The 23,206-nt window shown below is 45.7% G+C and overlaps 1 protein-coding gene across 6 annotated transcripts in view; it reads right to left on the reverse strand.

Moving 5' to 3' along the window:
• Window positions 1-23,206, reverse strand: part of LOC125643839 (syntaxin-binding protein 4) — a 122,631-nt gene that overhangs the window by 56,964 nt on the left and 42,461 nt on the right. For all 6 annotated transcript variants that reach the window (XR_007358843.2, XM_075132804.1, XM_048867040.2 and 3 more), the window contains 2 exons: window positions 1,630-1,725; window positions 912-981 (listed from right to left, as the gene is read on the reverse strand). Coding sequence is in view for 5 of the 6 variants with exons in the window: in XM_075132804.1 (XP_074988905.1) it covers window positions 912-981; window positions 1,630-1,725 (166 nt within the window). In the remaining variant the exon portion in view is untranslated. The remainder of the gene's footprint in view (window positions 1-911; window positions 982-1,629; window positions 1,726-23,206) is intronic.

A 23,206-nucleotide genomic window follows, 5' to 3' on the forward strand; every position in this document is an offset into this window, starting at 1 on the left:
CTGAAGTAGCCACAAATTTGCTACACTATTTAAAGAACAACAGGCACCTCAAAGTTTAAATCGTCAATCTTTCCTCTTAGACATTTGAATTTTCTCATTCATGCGTTGTTGGTGTCTTGGTTTACGCTGCAACCTCCTTGGAGCGCAGAGACATGGGTCAGAATGCGGCCCTCCAGGGGATTCCCCCAGTGCAGGAACTGTATTGGGTCCATGAACACAGTGCTACTTTGGCTGTTCTCCTGCCCGGCTGCCAGCAGAGGAACATGCTGGGAAATGGGGTTTGAGGGTAGGGGCCTATCATAGGCAGGAGGGGGAATTTCCAGCGCACTCAGCAGTATAACAATTCTGGGATGCTCATAGAGAGGCGTGTAAGGCTACCATAAGGTAAAGCAGCCTTCTGGGCTACGCTGACTTATGCCCAGGGCCACTATGACTCCTGGAACAGCTCAGAACCTGGAAGCTCAAAGCTGGTATAAAGAGCCTTTACCTTCCTACATAAGAGGTGCAGCCCAGAATCAGACTTGCGTCTTTTGTTGTGTTTGCATAGTGTCGGGTGCACTGTTATTGCACAGAGCGTCAAAGTAACAAATACTGGGGCAATGAAGTTATCTCCACTTCCTCTGACCTCAGAGGGTGGGTGGGTTCAGGTTGAGTTTTCATTCTGGATACTTCCAATACAGTTTGGGATTCTTTGCGCTATTACAAGGAAGCTTTTCTTTATAGAAGAAGAACTTTATAGGGAGGCTTGCCTAGGAAAGGAGCGTTGGGTGGATAGCACTGGAACCAGAAGCCCATTGTTTATGTACAGAACATGGACAGCAGCAACACTGCAACGTTCTTCACGCCAACTGTTCCCCAACACACGTTACAGGACTTCATGGGACTGAAATGAATGCATTTGGATATGGTACCTCTCACTCGTGACTCCAATCAAAGAATCTCCATTGACCTCCAAGATCTGGTCTCCTGGCTGCAGGCGTCCTAAACAAAGAAACCGGGAGACATTGAATGGATGGTTAATCCATCCTGTACTATGCTTTAATTCCCTGGAAGGCAAAAAGGCAAATCACAAAATGCAGAAGGTTTTGGGGATGTCTAGAATTGTTCCTGTATCTGGAGATGCTAATGATTATATGTCTTAGATTAGTTTGGATTGTTAGACCATTGGTTAACTGATCAAGAGACACAATTCTGTTCGGAAAAAACAATGATGGTTTGGGTTCAAAGGGGCCAAATCTTGAGAATTCTGGCCAGTTCCCACTACCTCCTTACTCAGGAGAAACTCACTGGAGGTTTGCCTGAGCGAAGAGTGAGCAAAATCGAGCAAGTGTCTCAGGAGGTCTTTGTGGACTGGAGGCAAGACACAACTAATGAGATCTGATTTTAAAAGCAGAATCCTAAAATGGAGAGAATCTGCTGTGTAGCATGGATATGTTTCCGTGCAGGGGGTGGAGTGATCACCTAAACACCTTAGAAACAAGAGAGCAGGTTTGACCTTAGACATGAAAATAGTTTGCCAGAAGATCTAGAAGCAGGTTTAGGAAGAAGCATCAGAAACAGGATCAGTATAAGTACTTGATGTGAGCCAATATAATATCACTACTCAATTTCCCATGGCTTCTAACTCACCATCAGCATAAGCAACACCCCCTGGTAGGATCCTCTTTACATAAACTCCATATTCTTCTCTTGTCAACTCTTTGATGCCACCGATTACCTTAATTCCTAGGAAGAAAAGTCACTCAATTACACAGCAGCTAGCACCAGGCATAACTTCCACAGGAGAGCACTACCATGGGGGTCATGGAGAGTGACAGCTCCAAACACAGCCAACCAACATCACCCCATGTCATGAATACAATCTCCCCTTCACCCCCAGCTTGATTCCACAGATTTCACCAGGGAGATGAAGACTGATTTATACACAAGGCAAATCCAACACAAACCCACATAAGAGGAACTAATACTTGGGATGATGTTACTTCCCCAGGGTTTGAATAACACCGGTCAATGTAGGGAAAATACTGCACAAATACAGCAAACATTCGCTCAAGTATAAACAGCAAATTCACTTAGATGGCTTCATCAACAGGATACATGTGGAAATATCTGGGGTGGAGGATGCAAGCCAACTACAGATTACTATGGCAACACCAGAGGAGGAGGAGGAACTGGCTGCTCTGCAGGGAGGAGAGTGGCTGTTGGCCATCTTGGGCAGTAGACAGTGCTCCCCCTCGCAGGTCCCCTGTCCAAGGTGGTCAAGAACCAGTGTGCTGAACTGGCAACAGAAGATGAGGAGCGGACCTCAGTGGCTGAGGAGGAGGAGATACTTGTTCCCAAGGCTGGGAAGCTCAAGGCCACTAAGAGGGGGGAAGAGACAGGGTCCTTGGTCTCCTGACCAAGAAGGGGAAGAGCTACCCACAGGTAAGCATAAAAAATGGCAACTTTAACAGAGGGCTAAATGTTGGGAGGGATGGTGGGGGGAAGAAATGGAAAATTACAATAAGGTCATAGGAGCAACAAGAGGGGAATCAATGGAGGAATCTGCTTAGATGTCTATACACAAATGCAAAGAGTACACCGAACAAACAGGAAGAACTAGAAGTATTAGTATATAAACTAAATTATTACTTAATTGGTATCACAGAGACTTGGCAGGATGAATTTCATAACTGAAATAATATTGGAATAGAGGTGTATAGCTTGTTCAGGAAGGACAGGTGGGGGGAAAAGGAAGGAAATGTTGCATTAGAATAAGTATATATATATACACACACTTGTTCTGAGGACCAGAAGAAGGTGAGAGGCAGACCAGTTAAAAGTCTTTGGGTAAAGATAAAAGGGACAAATATAGAGGTAGACCACTTCATGGTAGTCGTCTACTATAGATCACCAAATCAGAAAGAGGAGATGGATAAAGGACTTCCAGAACAAACACAGAAATATCCAAAACAAGATCTGGTAATAATGAGGGACTTTAGCTACCCCGACATCCGTTGGAGAAGTAATATGGCAAAACACAAAATTCCAGTCAGTTCTTATTGGGAATAACTACTTGTTTCACAAAGTGGAGGAAGTAACTAGAGGGACAGCCATTTTAGACTTGATTCTGGCCAACAGTTAGGAATTGGTTACAAATCTGACGCTGGGATGCAATTTGGGTGAAAGTGACCATGAAATGATAAATGTCATGATTTTTAGGATGGGAAGACACCAGAGTAGCAGAATAAGGAAAACGGACTTCAAAAAAGCAGACTTTAAGAGACTCAGAGAACTGGTAGGTAAGGTCCCATGGGAAGAAATTCTATGGGACAAAGGAGTTCAGGAGAGCTCGCAGTTTCTCAATAAGGCATTATTAAAGACAAACCTACAAACCTACAAATCCAGATGTGAAGGAAAGTTAAGAAGAATAGTAATAGGCCAATATGGCTGTCACTTGAAAATCAAAAAGGAATCCTACAAAAAGTGGAAACGTAGACAAATTGCTAAGGAAGAGTACAAAAGAATAGCGCAAGCATATAGGGACAAAACCAGAAAGGCCAAGGCACAAAATGACTTACACCTAGCAAGGAACATAAAAGGCAATAAGAAGAGGTTCTTTAAATTCATTAGGAGCAAGAGAAAGACAAAGGGAAGCATAGGTCTTCTTCTTACTGGGGAAAGAGAGCTAATAACTGATGGTGTCAAGGAGGCTGAGAGTTTAATGCCTATTTTAATGGTGACCAGATACTCAACAGAATGAATCTTAACACGGGAAAAGGAATGCAAGCCAAACTAGGGAAAGAACAGGTTAAAGAATATGAGATAAGTTAGATGTATTCAAGACAGCAGAGCCTGATGAACTAGCAATTATCCTCAAGAACTCAGAGAATGGATGAGGTCCCAGAGAACTGGGGAAGGGCAAACATAACACCTATCTCTAAAAGGGGAAACAAAGAGGCCTGCGGAATTATAGACCAGTCAGCCTAGCCTTGACACCTGGAAAGATTCTGTAACAGATTATTAAACAATCAGTTTGTAAGCACCTAGAGGATAATAGAGGTATAAGGAATAGCCAGCACAGATTTATCAAGAACAAATCATGCCAAACCAACTTAATTTCCTTCTTTAACCGGGTTATCGGCCTAGTGGATGGGGGGTTGCAGTAGATGCGATATATGTTGATGTAAGTAAGGCTTTTGACACAGTCCCACATGACATTCTCATAAGCAAACGAGGGAAATGTGGTCTAGCTGAAGTTACTATAAGGTGGGTGCACAACTGGTTGAAAGACCATACTCAAAAAGTAAAAAGAAAAGGAGTACTTGTGGCACCTTAGAGACTAACAAATTTACTTGAGCATAAGCTTTCGTGAGCTACAGCTCACTTCATCAGATGCATTCAGCTGTAGCTCACGAAAACTTATGCTCAAATAAATTTGTTAGTCTCTAAGGTGCCACAAGTACTCCTTTTCTTTTTGCGAATACAGACTAACACGGCTGGTACTGTGAAACTCAAGAAGTAGTTATCCATGCTTTGCTGTCAAACTGGGAGGGTGTATCGAATGGGTCCCCCAGGGATCTGTCCTGGGTCTGCTACTCTTCAAAATTTTCATTGATGACTTGGATAATGGAGTGGAGAGTAATGACATCAAGCTGGAAGGGGTTGCAAGCATTTTGGAGGGCAGAATTAACATTCAAAGCAACCTTGACACATTAAAGAATTGGTCTGAAATCAACAAGATGAAATTCAATAAGGAAACACACAACTACAACATGGGGAAGAACTGCCTAGGTGGTAGTACTGCTGAAGAGGAGCTGGGGGTTACAGTGGATCACAAATTGAATATGAGTTGACAATGTAGTGCAGTTGCAAAAAGAAGCTGAAATCATTCTGAGTTGTATTAACAGGAGTGTCGAATGCAAGATAGAAGAGGTAGCTGTCCCACTCCAGTTAGGCACTGATGAGACCTCAGCTGCAGTACTGTGTCCAATTCTGGGTGCTAGACATTAGGAAAGATGTGGATAAATTGGAGAGAGTCCAGAGGAGAGCAAAAAATAATGATAACAGGTTTAGAAAACCTGCCCTCAGAGGAAAGGTTAAAAAAACTGGGCATGTTTAGTCTTGAGAAAGGACGGGCTGAGTGGGGACCTGATAACAGTCTTTAAATACATTAAGGGATGTTACAAAGAGAACTGTGATCAATGGTTCTCCATGTCCACTGAAGGTAGGACAAGAAGTAATGGGCTTAATCTGCAACAAGGGAGATTTTGGTTAGCTATTAGGAAAAACTTTAAGGCTAATTAAGCACTGGAACAGGCTTCCAACTAAGGGCGGTTGTGGAATCCCAGTCACTGGAGGTTTTAAGAACAGGCTGGACAAACACCTCTCAGGGAGGGTCTAGGTTTGCCTAGTCCTGCCTCAGCACATGGGGGCTGAACTTCACCTCTCAAGTTCCTTTCAGCCCTGCTTTTCTATGATTCTATGGCATTCACCATTCCTTTCATTCGCTTCCCCCAGCCAAAACAGCACGAGAGCAATGTCTGGTTTGTAGACATGCTTGGGGAAAGGTTGGTGGGCCCATCTTGTAAAGTGACTGGGTTCGGGAGTCATGCAGTGGGGAGCAGAAACAATAGTATGTGACCTGGGTGTCCAATGGCACAGCACGAACCACAACCAATAAATAGTGCACACGCAAATCAGTCGCCACAGAGTAGAGTATCCAAGGGACCTGTCGCTCAGGAATGACTCCAGAGACCTCCCCACCAAATCATTTCAACTAGACAAATTCAACCAAATCAAATTCTGCTGATGGATAAATCCCTAACACCCAGCTCCAATGTCTGACCAGACTACGAGGGCTGCATCATGGGACCATTATTGTGGACAGCCGCATCTCCAGCCCCGAGAGAGAGAGAGATCTTCAGCTCTTCCCACAACTTAAGTGTCCAATCAAGCACTAGACTTAACACAGGGAACAGAAATGTCACTGCTAATATACGCTGTTCGGCACATGTTGCATGGTACCCTCTAATGGCTGAGTCACAGAGGGTTAGGAAGCTACCACTGCCTCCAGAGATAAAACCTTTTCGCAGAAGCAGTAGAGGCTCCAGCTTTTAGAGGAAGCCTTTGTGACTTGGGCAGAGCAGATCAGAGATAGCGCATGCTTAGGCCATGAGCATTTCACCACCCTGAACAACAGTGCCACAGAAGAATCCTAGATTTTCATTTTGAAAAGATGGGCACCTCGCATTTAGGACTCTAGCAATATTAACTGATTAAAGCTGGTGTCCTGGCAGTGCCATGGAGAACTCCAAGGCAGGGGGGTTCCATACAGCAGCACCCTAATAATTCCATCCAGCACGTTTCTTTCCTCATTGCACCAACCTGTGTATGCCAGCTAAGATCACATGACCGAAAGCAAGTCATGCCCTCTTGGTGCCAGCTGAGCTTTCAGTGGCATGAACTTCCTCAGTAAGTTCCTCCAGACCACTATGGGAATTTCTTGGTGGGGAAGGGATCCACTTGGCTTCCAGCCCCTTTATTCCTCTGGAGTCGTACACAGGAGCAAGACCATAGTCCAGAATTGGGACCAAATATTCCTACATAGCTATTCAAGAGATTTCTGTGTATGAAGAGCAGAGTAAGAGCATCCCCTGCTTTGAGGCTTCTTTGCTAAGGGAGTACCACAACCCATTTCTGCCTCTGAATGCGGCATAGCTGATGTTATTTTAATGCAGGGGTTTTTATGGTGCTTACACATGGCAATGCCGAACTACATAAGCTGCTTGGCAGGAAAAGGCAGAAGAGACTGATTTGTCATGGGCTCATTAAATCCCAATTCTAGGGCTCTGGACTGTGGACAGTGGGATTAAGAGTGCTGGCTTTAATTAACAAATCTTCCCAGAGATCCACTGCTGATCAGACATTTGACTGCGCTGAATCCAAGGCAGGAATGGGGCTATTCAGAAGGCAGAATACATGCCAAAGAATGCTCAGTCCCACACCCCCAAAATGGGACGCTGTAGCACCACTGGAAAAGCAACCTCCCAGGTCCTTTATGCCCAGTGGCTTCCTCCTCGAACAGCTCTGAAAAATCCTAATCAACAGGACAGCTTTTAGAAATCAATAGCTATTTTTACTGAGCAGCCTCTGGGGGAGATCTGTGACCTTAATGCCATGCTAAGGGATATAGATGGAGGTTTGCAAAGCCAACTAAGGGATTTAGCAACACGACTTCCTTTCATTACAATTAATGGGAGTCGTGCAGCTGAATTCCCTGGTCAGCAATGAATATCTCAACATACCGTGACCTTGTTTAGATTTCTGAGCACACCTGCCCATTCATTCCGGATGCCCTTGACATCAAATTCCCCTCACTAGAGCTAAACTGCAGCCATTCCACCCATCCCAGGAGACCTGCAGCCAGCAAGCCAGGCACACTAAATGTAGAAACAATTCTCCTCCTCCATCCATTAATCACCCTTAGGATTCTCACCCTTTTCCAGATGATCATGTGACGAGATGAACTGATGGCCATTGGATGGGGGCCATTCTGGACCTAGGGCAGAGGGAGTTCCAAAGTCAAGGGGTTCTCACAGAGAAGGCCCTGCTAATGGATGACACCTAAAGTTAATTCCCTGGTGGGCTGACTTCACATCCTCATGTTGACTTCATATGCTAACAGGGCTTCCATTGGGTTGGCTCACAAGGCTTCATGTGAACCGAGGTGGACAAGGGAATACACATCCTTTGTCTGGCCGAAACCAGTTTGCCAAACCTGCCTTGAGCCAGGCTTTAGGAATGTAGTTTCTTCTTGTTTACAGTCTGAGCTCCTCCGCTGGTCTTGGCTGTGGCTTCCGAAGCAGGCAGGTGATCACAGTTTAAAACTCTGGCTTCATAGTTTAGAACTAGAGCCAGTGAGAATTTTTTCCATATTGCTATATTTGTTTGACCAGAACAAAAATCTTTGCAAAAATGTCCATTTTGGTTGAAGTTTTCCTCAAAAAACCAGAAACCTTTTAGGAACATATTTAAGTTCTCAAAAATCAACATTTTTTTTTAACTGGAAAATTTTTGGAAACCAACCCTTTTCCCTGCGGTCAATTCTTCCCATCAAGAAAATGAAGCACATTCACCGGCATTTCTTTTGAAATGATTTTTTTCTAAAAGTCTCCCATGGAAAATAACTTGCATTTTCCAACCAGCGCCTTACACTTCATCCAGAAACCCACCGGCAGGCAGCAGGACTCCTAGGACGCCAGGTGACGTGCCCACAGTGAGATACCTGGTCAACAAGCAGGCTGCCTTTTCCGGTTCTGAATGTCTTTCAAGTTGCAACTCCTCACAGAGCGCATTGCAGTCTTGAGACAACAAAGGCATGAATGTGTCACAAGATCCTTATGCACAGAAAATGGTCACAGCCCTCTGGCCATATGTAAAACTTAGGCAGCTGACCTCTCCCTGATCTTCTAGGCAGTCCAACCAGCCCCCTGCATTGGGAACCTGAGCAAACCCCGCCTCCATTGGTGGGTCTAGTTTCAATGGAACTTGTGATGCTTTCTCAGGTTACCCAGGATTGAGAGTCACCTGGCTACCCCCCAACCTCCAGCAAGACAGACCTTGCTGGTGCTTACCTGGGTGCCAGCTCCCTGACAACAGCAGCCTGCTACCCACCCAAACAATCTCCTCAGCCCTCACTTGACTTTGTAGTTTATCAATAAGTGCACCCCAGTCCCAGCGCCCCTTTGAAGCGTTCCCCTGTGATATCCAGCTCCTGGCACAAAACAAAATCCATACATGGTTTCTAGAGACAAACAACTTCAACATGCTAACTGTGACACTGCACCCCATATTCTTCATAGTGATATGAGTATGATATGGTTATAGCATAATTATGATGCATTTTATGCAAGATAAGTCATGTGAGAGGTCATTGGAAAAGTTATGATTTGCTGAATATGATTATCCTATTTGTATGCATGTATCATTTTTGTATCTAAAGTTATGAATATTGACTATGTATCTGTATTTCAATTGTAGTTACACCTGGGTAATGCCCACTAGACACAATGCTTTCAGTCTAGACAGCTGGTTGTGAAGGGCCTATTCAGGTCAATGAGCCATTAGGGAGAACAATAGGAGAAGCTTATCTCCCACCTGGTGAGCCTTCCTGAGAACACTACACACAGCCTGTGAGTGATGGCTGCTATGACTCTATAAGGACATGTGACAAGGCCACATGATGCTGGACTCCATCTTGGGATGTCAGTATTTTTCCACAGACTGGTCTGGGAATCAAGCTTTGGAACAAAGGGTTCCCACACTATGCAAAAGCTATATAAGGTGGGGAGTGACATCATCTGTGGTTCTTTACTCCCCACACAAGAAGACCTGAGGAACAAAGACTAAACTGGGGGAAGTGCTGGACCCAGGCTAAAGGGATTTCTAGTCTGTGTATGAAACACCTGGAGAGTCCAAGCTGTAAAGCAAGTGCAGCTTGTCCCTTAAGAATCTGCAACCTGCTTGTATCATTTCTCAGGGTGAGACTCTCCTAATTCTATCCTAACTATCTATCTAGTATGTTAAGCTTAGTTTGTGTTTTTTGTTTATTTGCTAGGTAATCTGCTTTGATCTGTTTACTGGCCCTTATAATCACTTAAATTTATTAACTACAAAAGACAGATTTTGTTTTTGTTTTAGTCAAAATCAGTGAGTTTTGACTGGAGTGCTTGGGGAAAATCTCTGCTTGGTTACCACAAGTGTGCATTGTTCTCCCCACATTGAGGGAGAGGCAGACTGGGTATTAAACCCATACACAGCGAAGGACAGTACTGCTCTGGGGTCCCAGGCTGGGCAGCTGGTGGTTAGAAAGCCTGCGTGTAACTGCAGCTGGGTGTGTCCCTACCTGTGTGAATGCTGGTGAAAGTGCCGGCTGGGGGGCTTTGCAGCTTGTCACAGCAGTACAGTGTGAGAGGGAGCCCAGGCTGGTGTGTCAGGGGGCTCAGTAGTACCCCAGTTCCAGGTGGCACCCATCACACTAAACATCAGTCTAAAAGCTATCTTATCTCACCTACATGCCCTTTACAGTACTTCCACCCAGTGCAGCTGGGGATCCCATTTTCACGAATGTAATCTCTCTGCCCAATCACTTCCTCAGGTGCAGGATGAAGAGGTGTCCTTTTGCCTTCTCCTTATATCCCCCAAAACTCACAATTGGTCCCCAGCATCAGGATGACACCTAAAGTTAATTCCCTGGTGGGCTGACTTCACATCCTCATGTTGACTTCATATGCTAACAGGGCTTCCATTGGGTTGGCTCACAAGGCTTCATGTGAACCGAGGTGGACAAGGGAATACACATCCTTTGTCTGGCCGAAACCAGTTTGCCAAACCTGCCTTGAGCCAGGCTTTAGGAATGTATTTTCACTGTACATATATAACTTTTTACATAGTATCTGACTAGACACAACAATATTAATGATCAGCATGATCCTGGCTTTCACTGAAAATCTTCCATGACATCATTTATGGATAGATACCATGAAAGCGGGGTGCTAGGTGTAGAGAGTTTTTCAGGCCTGTTAGGAGTTATGTTACAGAGCAGTGACCCCTTGGCCAGTTGGCACCGAGAGGTTGTTAGAGTCACAGAACCTCAGACCTTAATCCATCTCACCCCGACTCTGAGCAATGGCACTGGTCACCTTGGCTGGGGTGGAGGAACTGGAAACCTAGAACTGAGACAGCAGTGTATTGAAGACACCGCAGCCCAGGTTCCCTCCCCAGCCTCCAAATGGCCTCACAAACAAGAGCAGTGGCAAAATGAAACCCACTGGACGCATGCCCCAAGGGAGGGCCCTGAGGGACGGGGAGCCATTGCCCAACACCTTCTGAGAACACTCAGCCAGAAATGAAGAGCCGGTTGATTCCAAAGCGGCCACGGGAACTATTGATGGCCGCTGCAGCTGCATGCGTGTTTTGGGGAGAGGGACTGGGGCTGGGGGCTGAGGGACCACACACAGGAGCAGCAACTACTACACACTCCAGAAGTGTGCAGTGTGCGCTGCCAGCCAGTGCAGATGGGAAGATGATGATAATATATGCCTGCAGGCTGACTGTTATCAGTGCTTTATGAAGGGCGGGAGGGATTCATGACCCATTTTACAAACAGAGAGCATAGGGCATGGTGAGTCATTCCAGGATCATGCCCTTGGTCTGATCCCTTAGGGTTGTGTAGTGCTGCTTGTGGACCTCCGGTTCTCCCCCGCTGAACTCAGAAACCATTAAATTGTGAGATGCTGGCTGCTCCCTGAGTGTGTGTAAGTGCCTCTTTGTCCTATTCCTCCTCCCTCCCCCGAAACTCCCCTTGTGCACAAAAGAAGCCAAGGAAAGGCTCTAAGGGACAGATCCTCGGCAGGTGTAAACTGTCATCGTTCCATGGATTTCATTTGCTCCAGTACATTGATATATACAATACACCAGGGTTCCCACAACAGCAGGAAGATGCCTGACATCCTGTTAGACTTCCCTGTTTTCTGATGGGCCAAGAGAGATGGATCTGGGTTTTGTAAAAACTCATCAGTTACGGTTCAATTTTACAAAACCAAACTCAGCAGCAAGGATGGTCCAGATTCAGGTCCCATTTTATCAGCTGTTTGTGCATGGATCATCCTTCTCTCCAGAGATGCAAGGCAACCACCTTCCTGGACCACCCACTTCCTGCCATGCCAGCTACATGAAGTTAGCCAGCTAAAACATTTCTTTATAGCTAACCAATGAACTCCATGCTTCATCACGCTACCCAGTGGCCCCACTGAGTGACGTTGTCATTCTATTGATGTTACTTAGAGACACCAGAACAAGAGAAAAAACTTTCTTGAAATGCTTTAATTGCCCCCCACTTTTTAAATGTGGAAGTTTAAAATACTGACCAGTTCTCATAAAAACAAGAAAAAAAATGGTGAAAATTTAATTGACAATCTAAAAATTTCAACCCAACTCTACCATTACCCTGTCTTTCCTCCAGTGCGCTCATCCCTAGCATCCTATTACCCTTTGTTCCTTACATCAGGTCTGACAGTTTGTAAACTTCCTTAAGGCAGGGATTGCATCTTTGTGTATATCACAAGCCCTAGCACACTAGAGCACCATAAACCAATCTAATCTCAAGTCCAGTGGCAGAGATATAATGTTACATATCTGGCCCATCTGGAAAAGAATCATCATGGTTTTAGACTGGTGATACCAGAGCTATCTTGAACCATCAGCAAAACAAAAACAGCCTAAATTATGACCTAGCTGCCTTAGCATCTTTCTGAAGTAGGCACTTGTAAATAACACTTCTAATTAATTAATTGGAGATTATCTGCCCTAACCCAGAGATTATTTTAAATCGCTTATCTCCTTTGCTTTGCCTGGTGAGATGGCCAAGAGTATTTTCAAAGTTCCAAGAAATCACTAGATTTAGAAAGCTACCATGAAGGATGTGTGTATCAGTCTGAGCCGTATCGCTGTGGAGACAGAACCATGGCAGCAAAGTGGGGAGCGCCAGGGCTGGATGAATACCATGGGCTTGATTCCCTGCACTGGCCCACTGGGTGCAGTGAGCACACACCCTTGTGCGCAGCTGGGTACAGCTGTGCTCCAGGGGAAACGTGCCCTGAGGCATAGATGCCGACTTCCCCTCTTTCCCCTGGGTGCTCGACCCCCGCCTCTACCCCCGGCTCCACCCCCACTGCACCCCTTCCATGAGGCCCCACTCCCACCCCGCCTCTTCCCACCCCCATTACAACCCCTTCCCCAAAGTCTCTGCCCCAACTCCACCCCCTCCCTGCCCCTATTCCAACTCCTTCCCCAAATCCCCACCCTGGCCCCACCTCTTCCCCGCCTCCTCCCCTGAGCATGCCAAGTTCCCACTCCTCCCCCACTTCCCGGAGCGTGCTAACGCTGCCAAACAGCTGTTTGGCAGCGGCCGGGCGGGAAGCGCTGGGAGGTAGGCGGAGGAGCGGGGACGCAGCGCACACAGAGGAGGGGGAGGGGAGCTTGGCTGCCAGTGGGTGCAGAAACCCACTAATTTTTCCCTGGAGCACCCATGGAGCCCTGGAGCACCCATGGAGTCAGCACCTATGCCCTGAGGGATGGCAGGAGGCGACTGGTCCACCATCATCCCCAAGACGCCCAGCCAAGAGAGAGCAGGTGGGGCTGCAGAGGAGTCCTACCATTGGAAGATGCCTAAAAATGTGCTGAGTCCGCACATCTCCTCCTCAGAGGCCACCGCTGCCTACTCTTGGAGAGACAATTGCCAGCTGTGGGCCCCCTGTGATGCGGAGGGTGCCCTACAGTACTGGCTTCACCCAGTGCTTCATTTGTAATGAAAGAGGTGCCGGGGCTCAAGCAATTTTTTTACTTTCATAACTGATGCAGCAAGCCAAAGGTGCCAGGGCTATGAACTGGCAAGCCTAGAGATGCCGGGGCTCAGCCCTGACACAAATTAAGCACTCACTCCACCACTTGGTGGACTTTGCACTGCCAGGGGGCCCACAGATTGGGTTGTGCCTGCAGAAACTCACATGGGTCAGGGCTGAAGACAGCCCAAGACTGGATTCAGAGGAAGGAAGCACCTTCAGGGCAGAGACCTCGAGGATAGAGCAGCGTTTAGGAAGCTCAGGATTAAATAAATGCAGTGAATTAATTCCTCTCCCACACTAGCAATGGGGATCTAATGGAAGATGAATGGAATGCATGTCTGCACAACATGCACCCTGTAGAAGGGGAGGAGATCAAGAGACCCTTCACTCTGCTGGGTCATTTTGCCCTTAGGTCGACCCGCACTTCACACTGACTTCCACAGGGGCCACAGACATGCATCCCAAGCAGTATTCGGGCCTCTGAGCACTGCCTACGCATAATGAAGCCACCTGAGGGCAAAAGTACACAGGTGTGTGTGTGTGTGCCCCACTTCAATTTCTCATTAAATGTCTATGAAGGATGTGATCCTCTTGTCCTTGCACACATTTCTCACAGTCAGGGGCACTTAGAGAGCATGGTTAGAAATGCTGACAAACCTCTTTGCTGAGGAAAGGGGGTGCTGGTCTCTTTCTGTTTCTAATTAGTAAGAAAACTGGAAGAGCTCAATTTCTTTGATTATTTTTTGTTAAGCATTAACAGCATGTTGAGCACTATGGGAGACACAGCAATGGGAGAGTGCCAGGGACATTTTTTTAATATGTGTTTTTTCCCTCTGGTCTGGGTTGGTATCAGCAGGATTCATAGAAGACAGGAGTTTCCAGAAGACATCTGAATTAATAGTGCATTAGCACTGGGATAGGAAGGGCTTTTAGGCATACAGAGTAGCACGGAAGAAGGCACAACAGAGAGAAAAGCTTCAAATTCCTTTTTCTTATTTGCATTTCACAGCCTCCATTAAAGAGCTCAGCCTGGCACCTGTCTTAACCCTAACCACAGTCTGGTCACATATAGTGTACCTGTTAAAGGGACACTGTCTGGTCATTTGGTCCAACGGTATGTTTTTTGTAAAGCCTATTCTTACAAAACCGAAGACCAGTGCAAATATTTCTATTATTTTAAAAATGCCAGTGGATTTTTTTTGTAACCTCAACATTGCAGCATTGCACCTGGGCTAATGCAGGGGAGCCTGAAAGTGAAATTGACTAGAAACTGAGGTGAAATTGACTAGTGTGTTCAAGCTATCCAAAGTGAGCAAAGTGCAAAAACTAAAAACAAGCAGCAAGAAATATGAATTGAATATTGGAAATTCTTTCCATTTTAATAATCTGGGAACATTTGCTCTTTAAAAGTACATCAATTTTAACTGTCTACAACAGCAGTATTGTTAACTAGCCATTGTATTGTGTCCCTCTCCATAATAGCAGTTTTTCATAAGAGCCCATCTTCCAGAGTCAAATTATTACCTGAGAACCTCAGCTTTTAAACAGAAGTTTCTAGCCTTCTCAATTTGTGTAGAAAAGCTTAAGATGAACCCAAAAGGTTCAAAAACAAAAAAAAAAGTGAATAAAAATTATTTTTGATAATCTCATTATTTTTAAGTCAGTAGCATGATTGTGGGCATGGCTCGGGATTGTTCAACACTTGGGGTTGGCAATACACCACACAGAACACCAGATAAACCTCAGCCTGAAATTCACTTCCTCCCCACACTGCACAAAGCCTGAGTGAGTGGGCTTACTGCAGCAAACTCTGTGGTAGATGGGATACAGTTCCAGAGTCCCTCTCTGGCTGTCGGAGTAGCCAGGTGGCTAGAATAGTGCCCCTACCCGTTATAGACCCTCTACAAGGCACTTGGTCACCACTTGACGCCACATGCCACCGCTCTGTCCCAAAACCCTCTTCTATGCTGGTATGTGCGCACAGCCCACCTCTTCTGTGTATAGGGGCTACAAACTGCCAAGTCCCCCCATACATACACCTGTGTTCTGCTGTTGCATTCCCCCTCCTGCCTAGCAGAAAAACGGTTATATTATGTTGACAGCCTCAGGTAGCCTTCTCCAGGATTTGCAGACGTTTCTCCTGAACATCTAAGGAGACACAATTTATTTTCTACCAAGACCAAGTGCTGTGATTAATAGGCTCTGACAGGACCATTCTGTCTCCTCTGAGTATCTAGAGCTTTAAGGTCTCATTGTGTGCACTTAGACTTTTACTGATGAGGACTCCAACAATCACCCATGCATCTTTCTACACTGTATCAGCTAGAAAAAAAACAGGGAGAAATTATACAAAATATGGGACAGAAATAATGTAAAATTATATATTTGCTGAGAATTACAACTCTAGTGTAACACACACAGGTGTATTTTGAAGACTGCAGAGTCTAGCTGTTCCTCTGTTTAGGTACTGAAAGAAAAAACCTGTAATCACTCATTTCTCCTTAGTGTCCATGAATCAATTGTAATAATGGTTTAATATAGCCAGAGTATCTACAAATCCTCCTTTATCCCCAAAAATGTCATCAGAAAATCCGATCTAGTTATTAAAGTCAGTGATTACTCACAGTATTAGTCTCAGACACATTCAAACTTTGATAGGGGAAAACACTGACTTTAACTCCAATATTGGCAAACAAAACAGCCTCCTCCCCTGACTTCCCCCAAAGCCACCCACTCCCACGTGCGTTCCCCCTCCACACACATACACTTAAGAATCAGAACCAAAGCAGTGTAAAGGGCCGTGTCTGTTTCTCACACTTGAAAGGTCTAGTCCCTGCACGCTGCCCCTAATTTGGGTACTAAGAGACTTCAGATTTTTCCACAGCGATATGCAGCTACTTCTAATGCAGCAGAAATTGCATCAGCTGCAGACTCAGAACACCCCTGGGGAAGAGTCTCCTGTTACATACAGAAACCAACCTAAAGGGCTAAATTGTGACACAGCTTAAGCCCTATTTCTATTTTTGGATAAGCATTTTACAACCATAGGATCCTTTTGCATTGGTGTGGCTTAATATTCAGGCTGTTCAACTGCTCTTCTGCACTAGTGCCCTATTTGTGGGAGCAGGAGCAAAGGATGTGGCACGCATAATGGAATGGAAATTATGGGGCTGAATGTGGCCAAGGACAAAACAGGCAGGTGGGAAACCTGACACCAAAGATGGACAAGCAAGAAACCATCTGAGTTGCTGAGGAAAGTAAGAAGTAGTATGGAGGAGCTTCTGGAGAAGAGGGAGATGTCTTGGGTGATTGGCTGAGCTGGATAGTTATATATGCAGCGAGGGGAAGATAGCCACAAAGATGAAGGACTGTGGTCCTGAACTTGCCCCACTGAAATCACTGGCAAAACTCCTATTTATTATTATTATTATTACAATGGCAAAGACGGGTACAAAGGGCTTTGCCACAGAAATCAGCTGAGGAACAGCAAGAGAGTGCCACTGATTTCAGAGGGAGCAGGCCCCAACGACCAGAAATGGGAGCAGGACATAACCCAGATAGACATGAGGAGGGGGACAAGGCCAGGCTACAGAGAAGTGGGTGGGGAGGAGACTGCACATTACCCTGAACCCTAAGGAGGGAGTACTCATCCCAAAGGCTCTAAACAGAGACGGAGACTAAGTCCCTTCTCATCTCTCCTCTGTCCCACCCCAGCTCCCAAGACTTCCTCTCTGCTGAACAAGGGGCCGTCCACTAGCTTAAGCCCTTGTCTGAGCTGCTTGCTCAGCACTGATGAAGGCTGCTCGCTCGTCACTACCACGCAAGTAGCCTTAGGCTGCCAGCCCACCACCACTCACCCCCAGTGCAGAGCTTATCTGTGGTCCATGCCAGCCTCTTCCCACCTATTCCACGGGCAGGGCCATGTGCAGGAATAACATTTTGATGGCTTTTGGAGGGGTATGTTCTGTGCCCTGCCGCAGCCCCAGGGCCAGAGGAGCTCATCTCCCAGCTGCAGCACTGGGGTTGGAGGAGTTCTGTGCCCCGCCGATTACTGGGGGGCAAGCCCCTGCTTGACCCCCCTTGTGCAAGCCCCTGACCACGGGTGTCTGCAGTTGCCACCAGCCCCCTATTGCTTTCCAGCAGGTGGAAAGGCACAGGTGTCTGTGGCAAGGAGGATGGAGTGTAGCAAGAGAGAGCCAGCGAGAAGGTAGTACCCAGCACAGGAGGCAGATCCAGAACTCACTCCAAACCTAGGTCTCTCTGTCAGAATTGCATCTCCTCCTTGCCACAGTGCCCTCTGGAGGCTCCTCAATGGCTGGCCATGAAGATGGACCACCCTTTAGGGTTACATCATGTTAGATGCGATGGAAGGGTTGAACAGGGAATACAGCTCATTGACTAGAAGTTGAATTTTACATTGTAAGCTCTTTAGGGCAGGGACCATCTTTTTGTTCTATGTTTGTACAGCCCCTAGCACAACAGAGTCCTGGCCTGGCTACTAAGCTCTACTGCAATACAAATAAATAGTAATAATAAGGGTGGATTATTTAGGTTTCTTCTCTGAATTTTCCCCATCAGATCAGAATATCTTCCTCAAAGTCATTCCAATCCAGCAGCTCAATGAGCATCAGCACTTTAAATACTGTTCCTTGCCCAACATGACAGCAAGGAGGTGAACATGTGCATATGCATTATGAAGACTTGCATTATCCAGTCACTCACGTCTCACTCCAAGCATCTATTAATCATGTTTATCAATACAATAGCGACTAGGAAGCAACCAAGATTGGGGACTCGTTGTGTGAACCTATCTATGGGGCCAACATGGTGGTAAAAATCAGCATGCAAGTTCTTTGGAAGTGAGTCAGCGTGTTACTGCAATATTGACGGCTCATAGTTTAATGTCTCAGCTATTTCAAATAGAGGGAAAAAACACCCCCCTGAGCGCAGCAAGTTTCAGTGCCGTAAAGCGCCAATGTAGACAGTGCGCTCCCAGCACTGGTAGCTACCCCCCTTGTGGAGGTGGTTTTTTTAGAGCATGGGGAGAGCTCTCTCCCAGCGCTCTGCCAGGACTACACAAGCCACATTACAGCGCTGCCGGGGTAGACTAGACTAGTGTAGACTAGCCCTAAGAAAGCCACTACCACAGGGGTCTCCAAACTTTATGAGACGAGGGCCATATTAGGTTTCTGAAGGGGCTTCACGGGCCCAAGTGATTGTGAAAGAAATTAAATATATGCAAAATATATGCAAAAACGTTAAAGAAACAAACCTACTCTACTGTGTCAGTGTTGCATTAAATTCTAAATCAGGTATAAAAGTTAATCGATGCAGGTACTGTGAAATCACACAAAATATTTGTCAATATATTAAAAACCATTTTTATTTTATTTCTAAAAACTCACACATTTGTATCATACAGATACACTGGCTCCCAGAGGCGCTCACCCCTCTGCACAGCTCAGCTGTGCTGCCGTCCCGCATGAGCTGCTGCCGGCGGCCCCTCCCCCTGCCTCCTCAGCTCTTCGCTTCTCCCCTGTTGGTTGGAGGGCCGGACAAACGGAAGCCCCGGGCCGGATCTGGCCCACGGGCTGTAGTTTGGAGACCCGTGCACTACCACAATGCCAATCAGGAGTAAGCCATTCATAGAGGGCCACTTCCTCCAGGTTCTCTTCCAAGCAGAAGACACTCAGGTTCTACGCATGCGCCGGGCTGAGCGGGGGGAGTATCCACAACCACCACACACTATTTTGGCCAGTTAAGAGCAGGAAAATGCCAACTGAAGCTTTTCACGTGATGGGTTAAAAGGAGAGACACAACCACCACAATGGCACCCAAACTGAGAACTCGCTCTGCAGAGCGAGGAGAATTTTGTTAGCTAGTGATGTGTAAAGATTTGCTCACTTGACCTCAAGGCACTGCGCCAACTCTGGTGATTTTATCACCAATCTCATGATATTTGGTGATTTTCTTAATGCCCCAACTCCTGGATTCAAGTGACTGCAAAAAAATCTCAGTTTTCCTTTAAAACAACAGTAAATATCTAGTCCTCATGGTTGCAGAGGGAATCTTGAGAATGTGCAGTGACTGAACCCTATTGTTCTGAAACCAGGAGATAAACCTACCCTGATGGTTATTACGATTTAAATCATGATTTTTAGGCCAATCTCCTGATTTGGGGGGGCTTGACTCATGATTTTTGAATGCCTGTGTTTGGCAATAGTGACAATATAACCGTTCGTGTGCATAAAGTTACTTCTGCTCGTAAATCTTTGCAAGATCAGGGCTTAAGTTATACGCTTATGCAAACAGGTGTTTATAAGGAACTGATGTTAAAACCTTAAAGGGATACAGTCAATTTAAAAATCATAAATTGTGAACAAATGTTTCTTTGACCTAGAGCGTGTTACTAATAACAGCTTCTAGAAGGAAAAGAATTTTTAAATTCTGGTTTACACATCACTGTATATGGGCTTAGTCAATTTTGCAGTTCCTTGGATTGAACAAAGATTGTCAATGACAATCATTTCCCTTTTATTTACTATCCATTTCACTTTCAGGTTCTTAGTGCAGGAATGTTTGGGTGTTAAACACTAAATTAAAAGTTGTGTAGCTGAGAGGGCATTTTTTGTAATTTGTGGAAACATTTTTATTATCCTTTAAGGTTTTAGAAAGACTGACTTATTTTAACCCAACTCATATTTGGGACCAAAATTAAATTGACAGTGCCCCTTTAATTGTGATGGCATCAGTGTCCCAGTATAGTGCTTATTAAGTCATTCTTAGGGCCTGATAATCTAGCCTATTTTGGATCTCTTTAATCTTTCTTTTCTGGCAAAGGTCCTGGACTTGGTACGGGTATCATCAATGGTTTCTCTTTCACAGAGTAAAGGTTTATGGCGGAAATGCCAGGTCAGGGTAGAGCTTAGAATGACCCAGACAGCGTTTGTGTGAGGTTCTTTAGGGTATATTTCAAAATTCAGACCCTGGGGTTGCTCTTTTGCACCAAACCCTGCTCCCTCCTGTGCCATTTGAAAAAATCCTCAGGCCTGTAATCTCATAGTGCCCCTGGATCTCCATCTCCACTACAGGTCAAGGGGTCCCTGGATAAGCTGTTCGTTTAGTCTAGCGGTCATGATCCCTGGTGGCTTTCAGTGACGCTCAACAACTAGGTGCCAAATAGACACTCAGGTCTATTGGATCAGGCACAAAACAAACAACAGACTTGCTTTCAAGCCCCTGCCTTGCCACATGTGCTATGTGACCTTGGGCAAAGTCAGTCATTGTGCTCCAGTTCCCCAGTTTGTAAAACAGAGTGGCCAGCTTTGTAGATGAACTGTACTATGTAAGGGCTAACTATTATTGTTGCCCAGGTTGTGATCTGCTGCTCAAAGTTGAGTGCTTTCCACCTGTTCATGCATTCCTTGGCTTTCCATCCCAGGTACCAAACCTCAGGATTTGTGACCTTTATCCCTGTTCTTAGACACTGTGGAGCAGACTCCTGTTCCACGCCTAAGCTGACAACGTTCAGTTATGTTTCTCTTACTCCCTCTGTTACACTTGCAGTTTCTGGCTTCTTTTCAGTCTGGGGTCAGGGACAGGTGGCAGGTGAACCACACTCAGCTCAGTTCTAAGATGATGAGGTGAGGATGACTGGACCTCAGCTTTTCTGAGAAATGCTGCTCATCCCACAACAGAACAGGAAGAAAAGCTGAAGGACTGCACTGGAAACAATCACCAGACTTCAGTACCACCAGCTGCATCATATTGCAACACTTTACAAAGGCCTCTCGCCCCTTCTTGGGTAGAGTCTGGTGGAGAGATACAGTTTTAGAACATGATATAGCAACATATGGATGGAGTATACCATTTAAGGACATGTGAAAGGCTAATGCATGCTAGACAATCTACTGAGCTTCTAGACACTGACCTAGCTAGTGCATTCCCAGAGCTGCAATCCCAGCAACTGAACCAAGTTTGTTCATCTATTGAGCTGAAATTTCCGAGCCACTGGATAATGGAAACGCTTTGAGCTCCCAGTCATTGCACAGGTTAGCCCACCTACAGAGTGGAAGCTCCATAGAAGCAGAGCTATTCCTTCAGTGGACATGACATCACAACTGTCAACCAACTCATTCCGACGGCTGAAAAGAGACAGCTACCAAACAGCCGTGCACTAGTTTCTCAGGAGAGCTGAAATTCCACTTACTAGTTCATCTGCTGAGCTGAAATTCTTAGCACCTCTTTCTCTTTGGCTATGATTGTTGAAGAGTCTCACTGATTGCTCCCCATCATGAATTCAGATGGATTTGTCATTTCATCTTTTTTTTTTTTTTTTTTTTTTTAAGTATGCACTCTACGGAACATAACGTGTTACTCTGGCTCTCACCTTCCATGATAAGGATTTGCAGCTGCTCTGGGCTGTAAAGTAGTTCTACTTTATGTTAGTGGCCAACTTTGGCCTCCACCCGACTCCTTAGGCCGCATCTTCTGTGCTGTGCTGGTAACACTGCACACAAACCTAGCCAAAAACTTCATGCTTTTAAAAACTAAAGTATGGGTCAGATCCTCAGCTGGTGCAAACTACCATAAATTGACTCAAAGGGCTGGCTGAAAGTTTTCCATGGGAGCTGTTTTGCAACAGGAAATTGGATTTTTGACTAAAAATTTTCATTAAAAAGAGCCAATTTCTATTTTGGGGGATTTTTTAGTTGTTGAAACACAGAACTGAAAACTGGCCAAAAGCCAAAATATTTTGATTCTGAAAGGCCATAGTGGCGCCTCACGGGAATTATAGTTCCAGTGACTCATGCTCCCATTCTCTTTCCACAGGCCAGGCTCCTCAGCCAGATTTCATCTGTCAGGTTGTACCACGGCCACAATGCACTGCCTCCTCTCACCAAGAGGTGCACGGTGCATCATGGGAGACATGGTTTGACCATGAAGCCCAGCCCACTGAGAAGAATGGGAGCATGAGGCACCAGAACTACAACTTCCATGATTCACCACAGCACCATTTCAGAATCAGAATATTTCACTTTATGGCTGATTTTTTTTTTTCTTGGCCAAAAAACTGCAAAATTTTCCATGGACATTTGACCCCTCCAAAAATCATTTAATAATTTGGAGGGGGGGGGCAGAAAAAAGATTTTACAGCTAGCTCCAAGCTCTGCTACTTCACACCAGCTGAGGATCTGTCTATATGATATTAAGCTTTTATGCTGCATACATTATACACATACACACCCCACTTGTAACAATTGAGGTGATTCTCCTAAATTGAAGGTAGCATTCCAGGATGCAGGTGAACTATTCCTTCAATCTCAGGAAATAATGAGCAGACTAGAATAGAATGTGGGTTTCTGTCCTACCTTTCAAAGTGTAGGTATTACAAAGCACTTCCAAGTCATGAAATGTATGCTGCGAAGGTAATGTCTGCGCAGAGTGCTAGAGCAGTGGTTCTCTACTCCTGTGCAGCACTGCAGACTCTGCTTATGGCAAGAGAGGGAAGCATGAGGTTACTTTAACTACCTATCTCATGGCAGCTCTCACTGGGAGATGGATAATCTGCAGCTGGCCAGGCACCAGAAACAGACCCTCCAATCCACACCTCATGAAGGGCGGAGTTCAATCTAACGAACAGGGAGAACAGGTCAAATTGTGGCTGGCACTGCATGGGTGCCCAAGGAGCAGAGCATGCATGGCACGTACTTCCTGCCAGCACAAGCAGTAGGCAGCCATAGTCTAGCTGCAGACATCACCGAGTGGAAAAGGGGGGCCAGCTAGCTGCCAAAGACGGGGCATGTCTGGGTGGGCTATAG

Source organism: Caretta caretta, chromosome 10 (assembly GCF_965140235.1).
Source record: "Caretta caretta isolate rCarCar2 chromosome 10, rCarCar1.hap1, whole genome shotgun sequence".
NCBI lineage: Eukaryota > Metazoa > Chordata > Testudines > Cheloniidae > Caretta > Caretta caretta.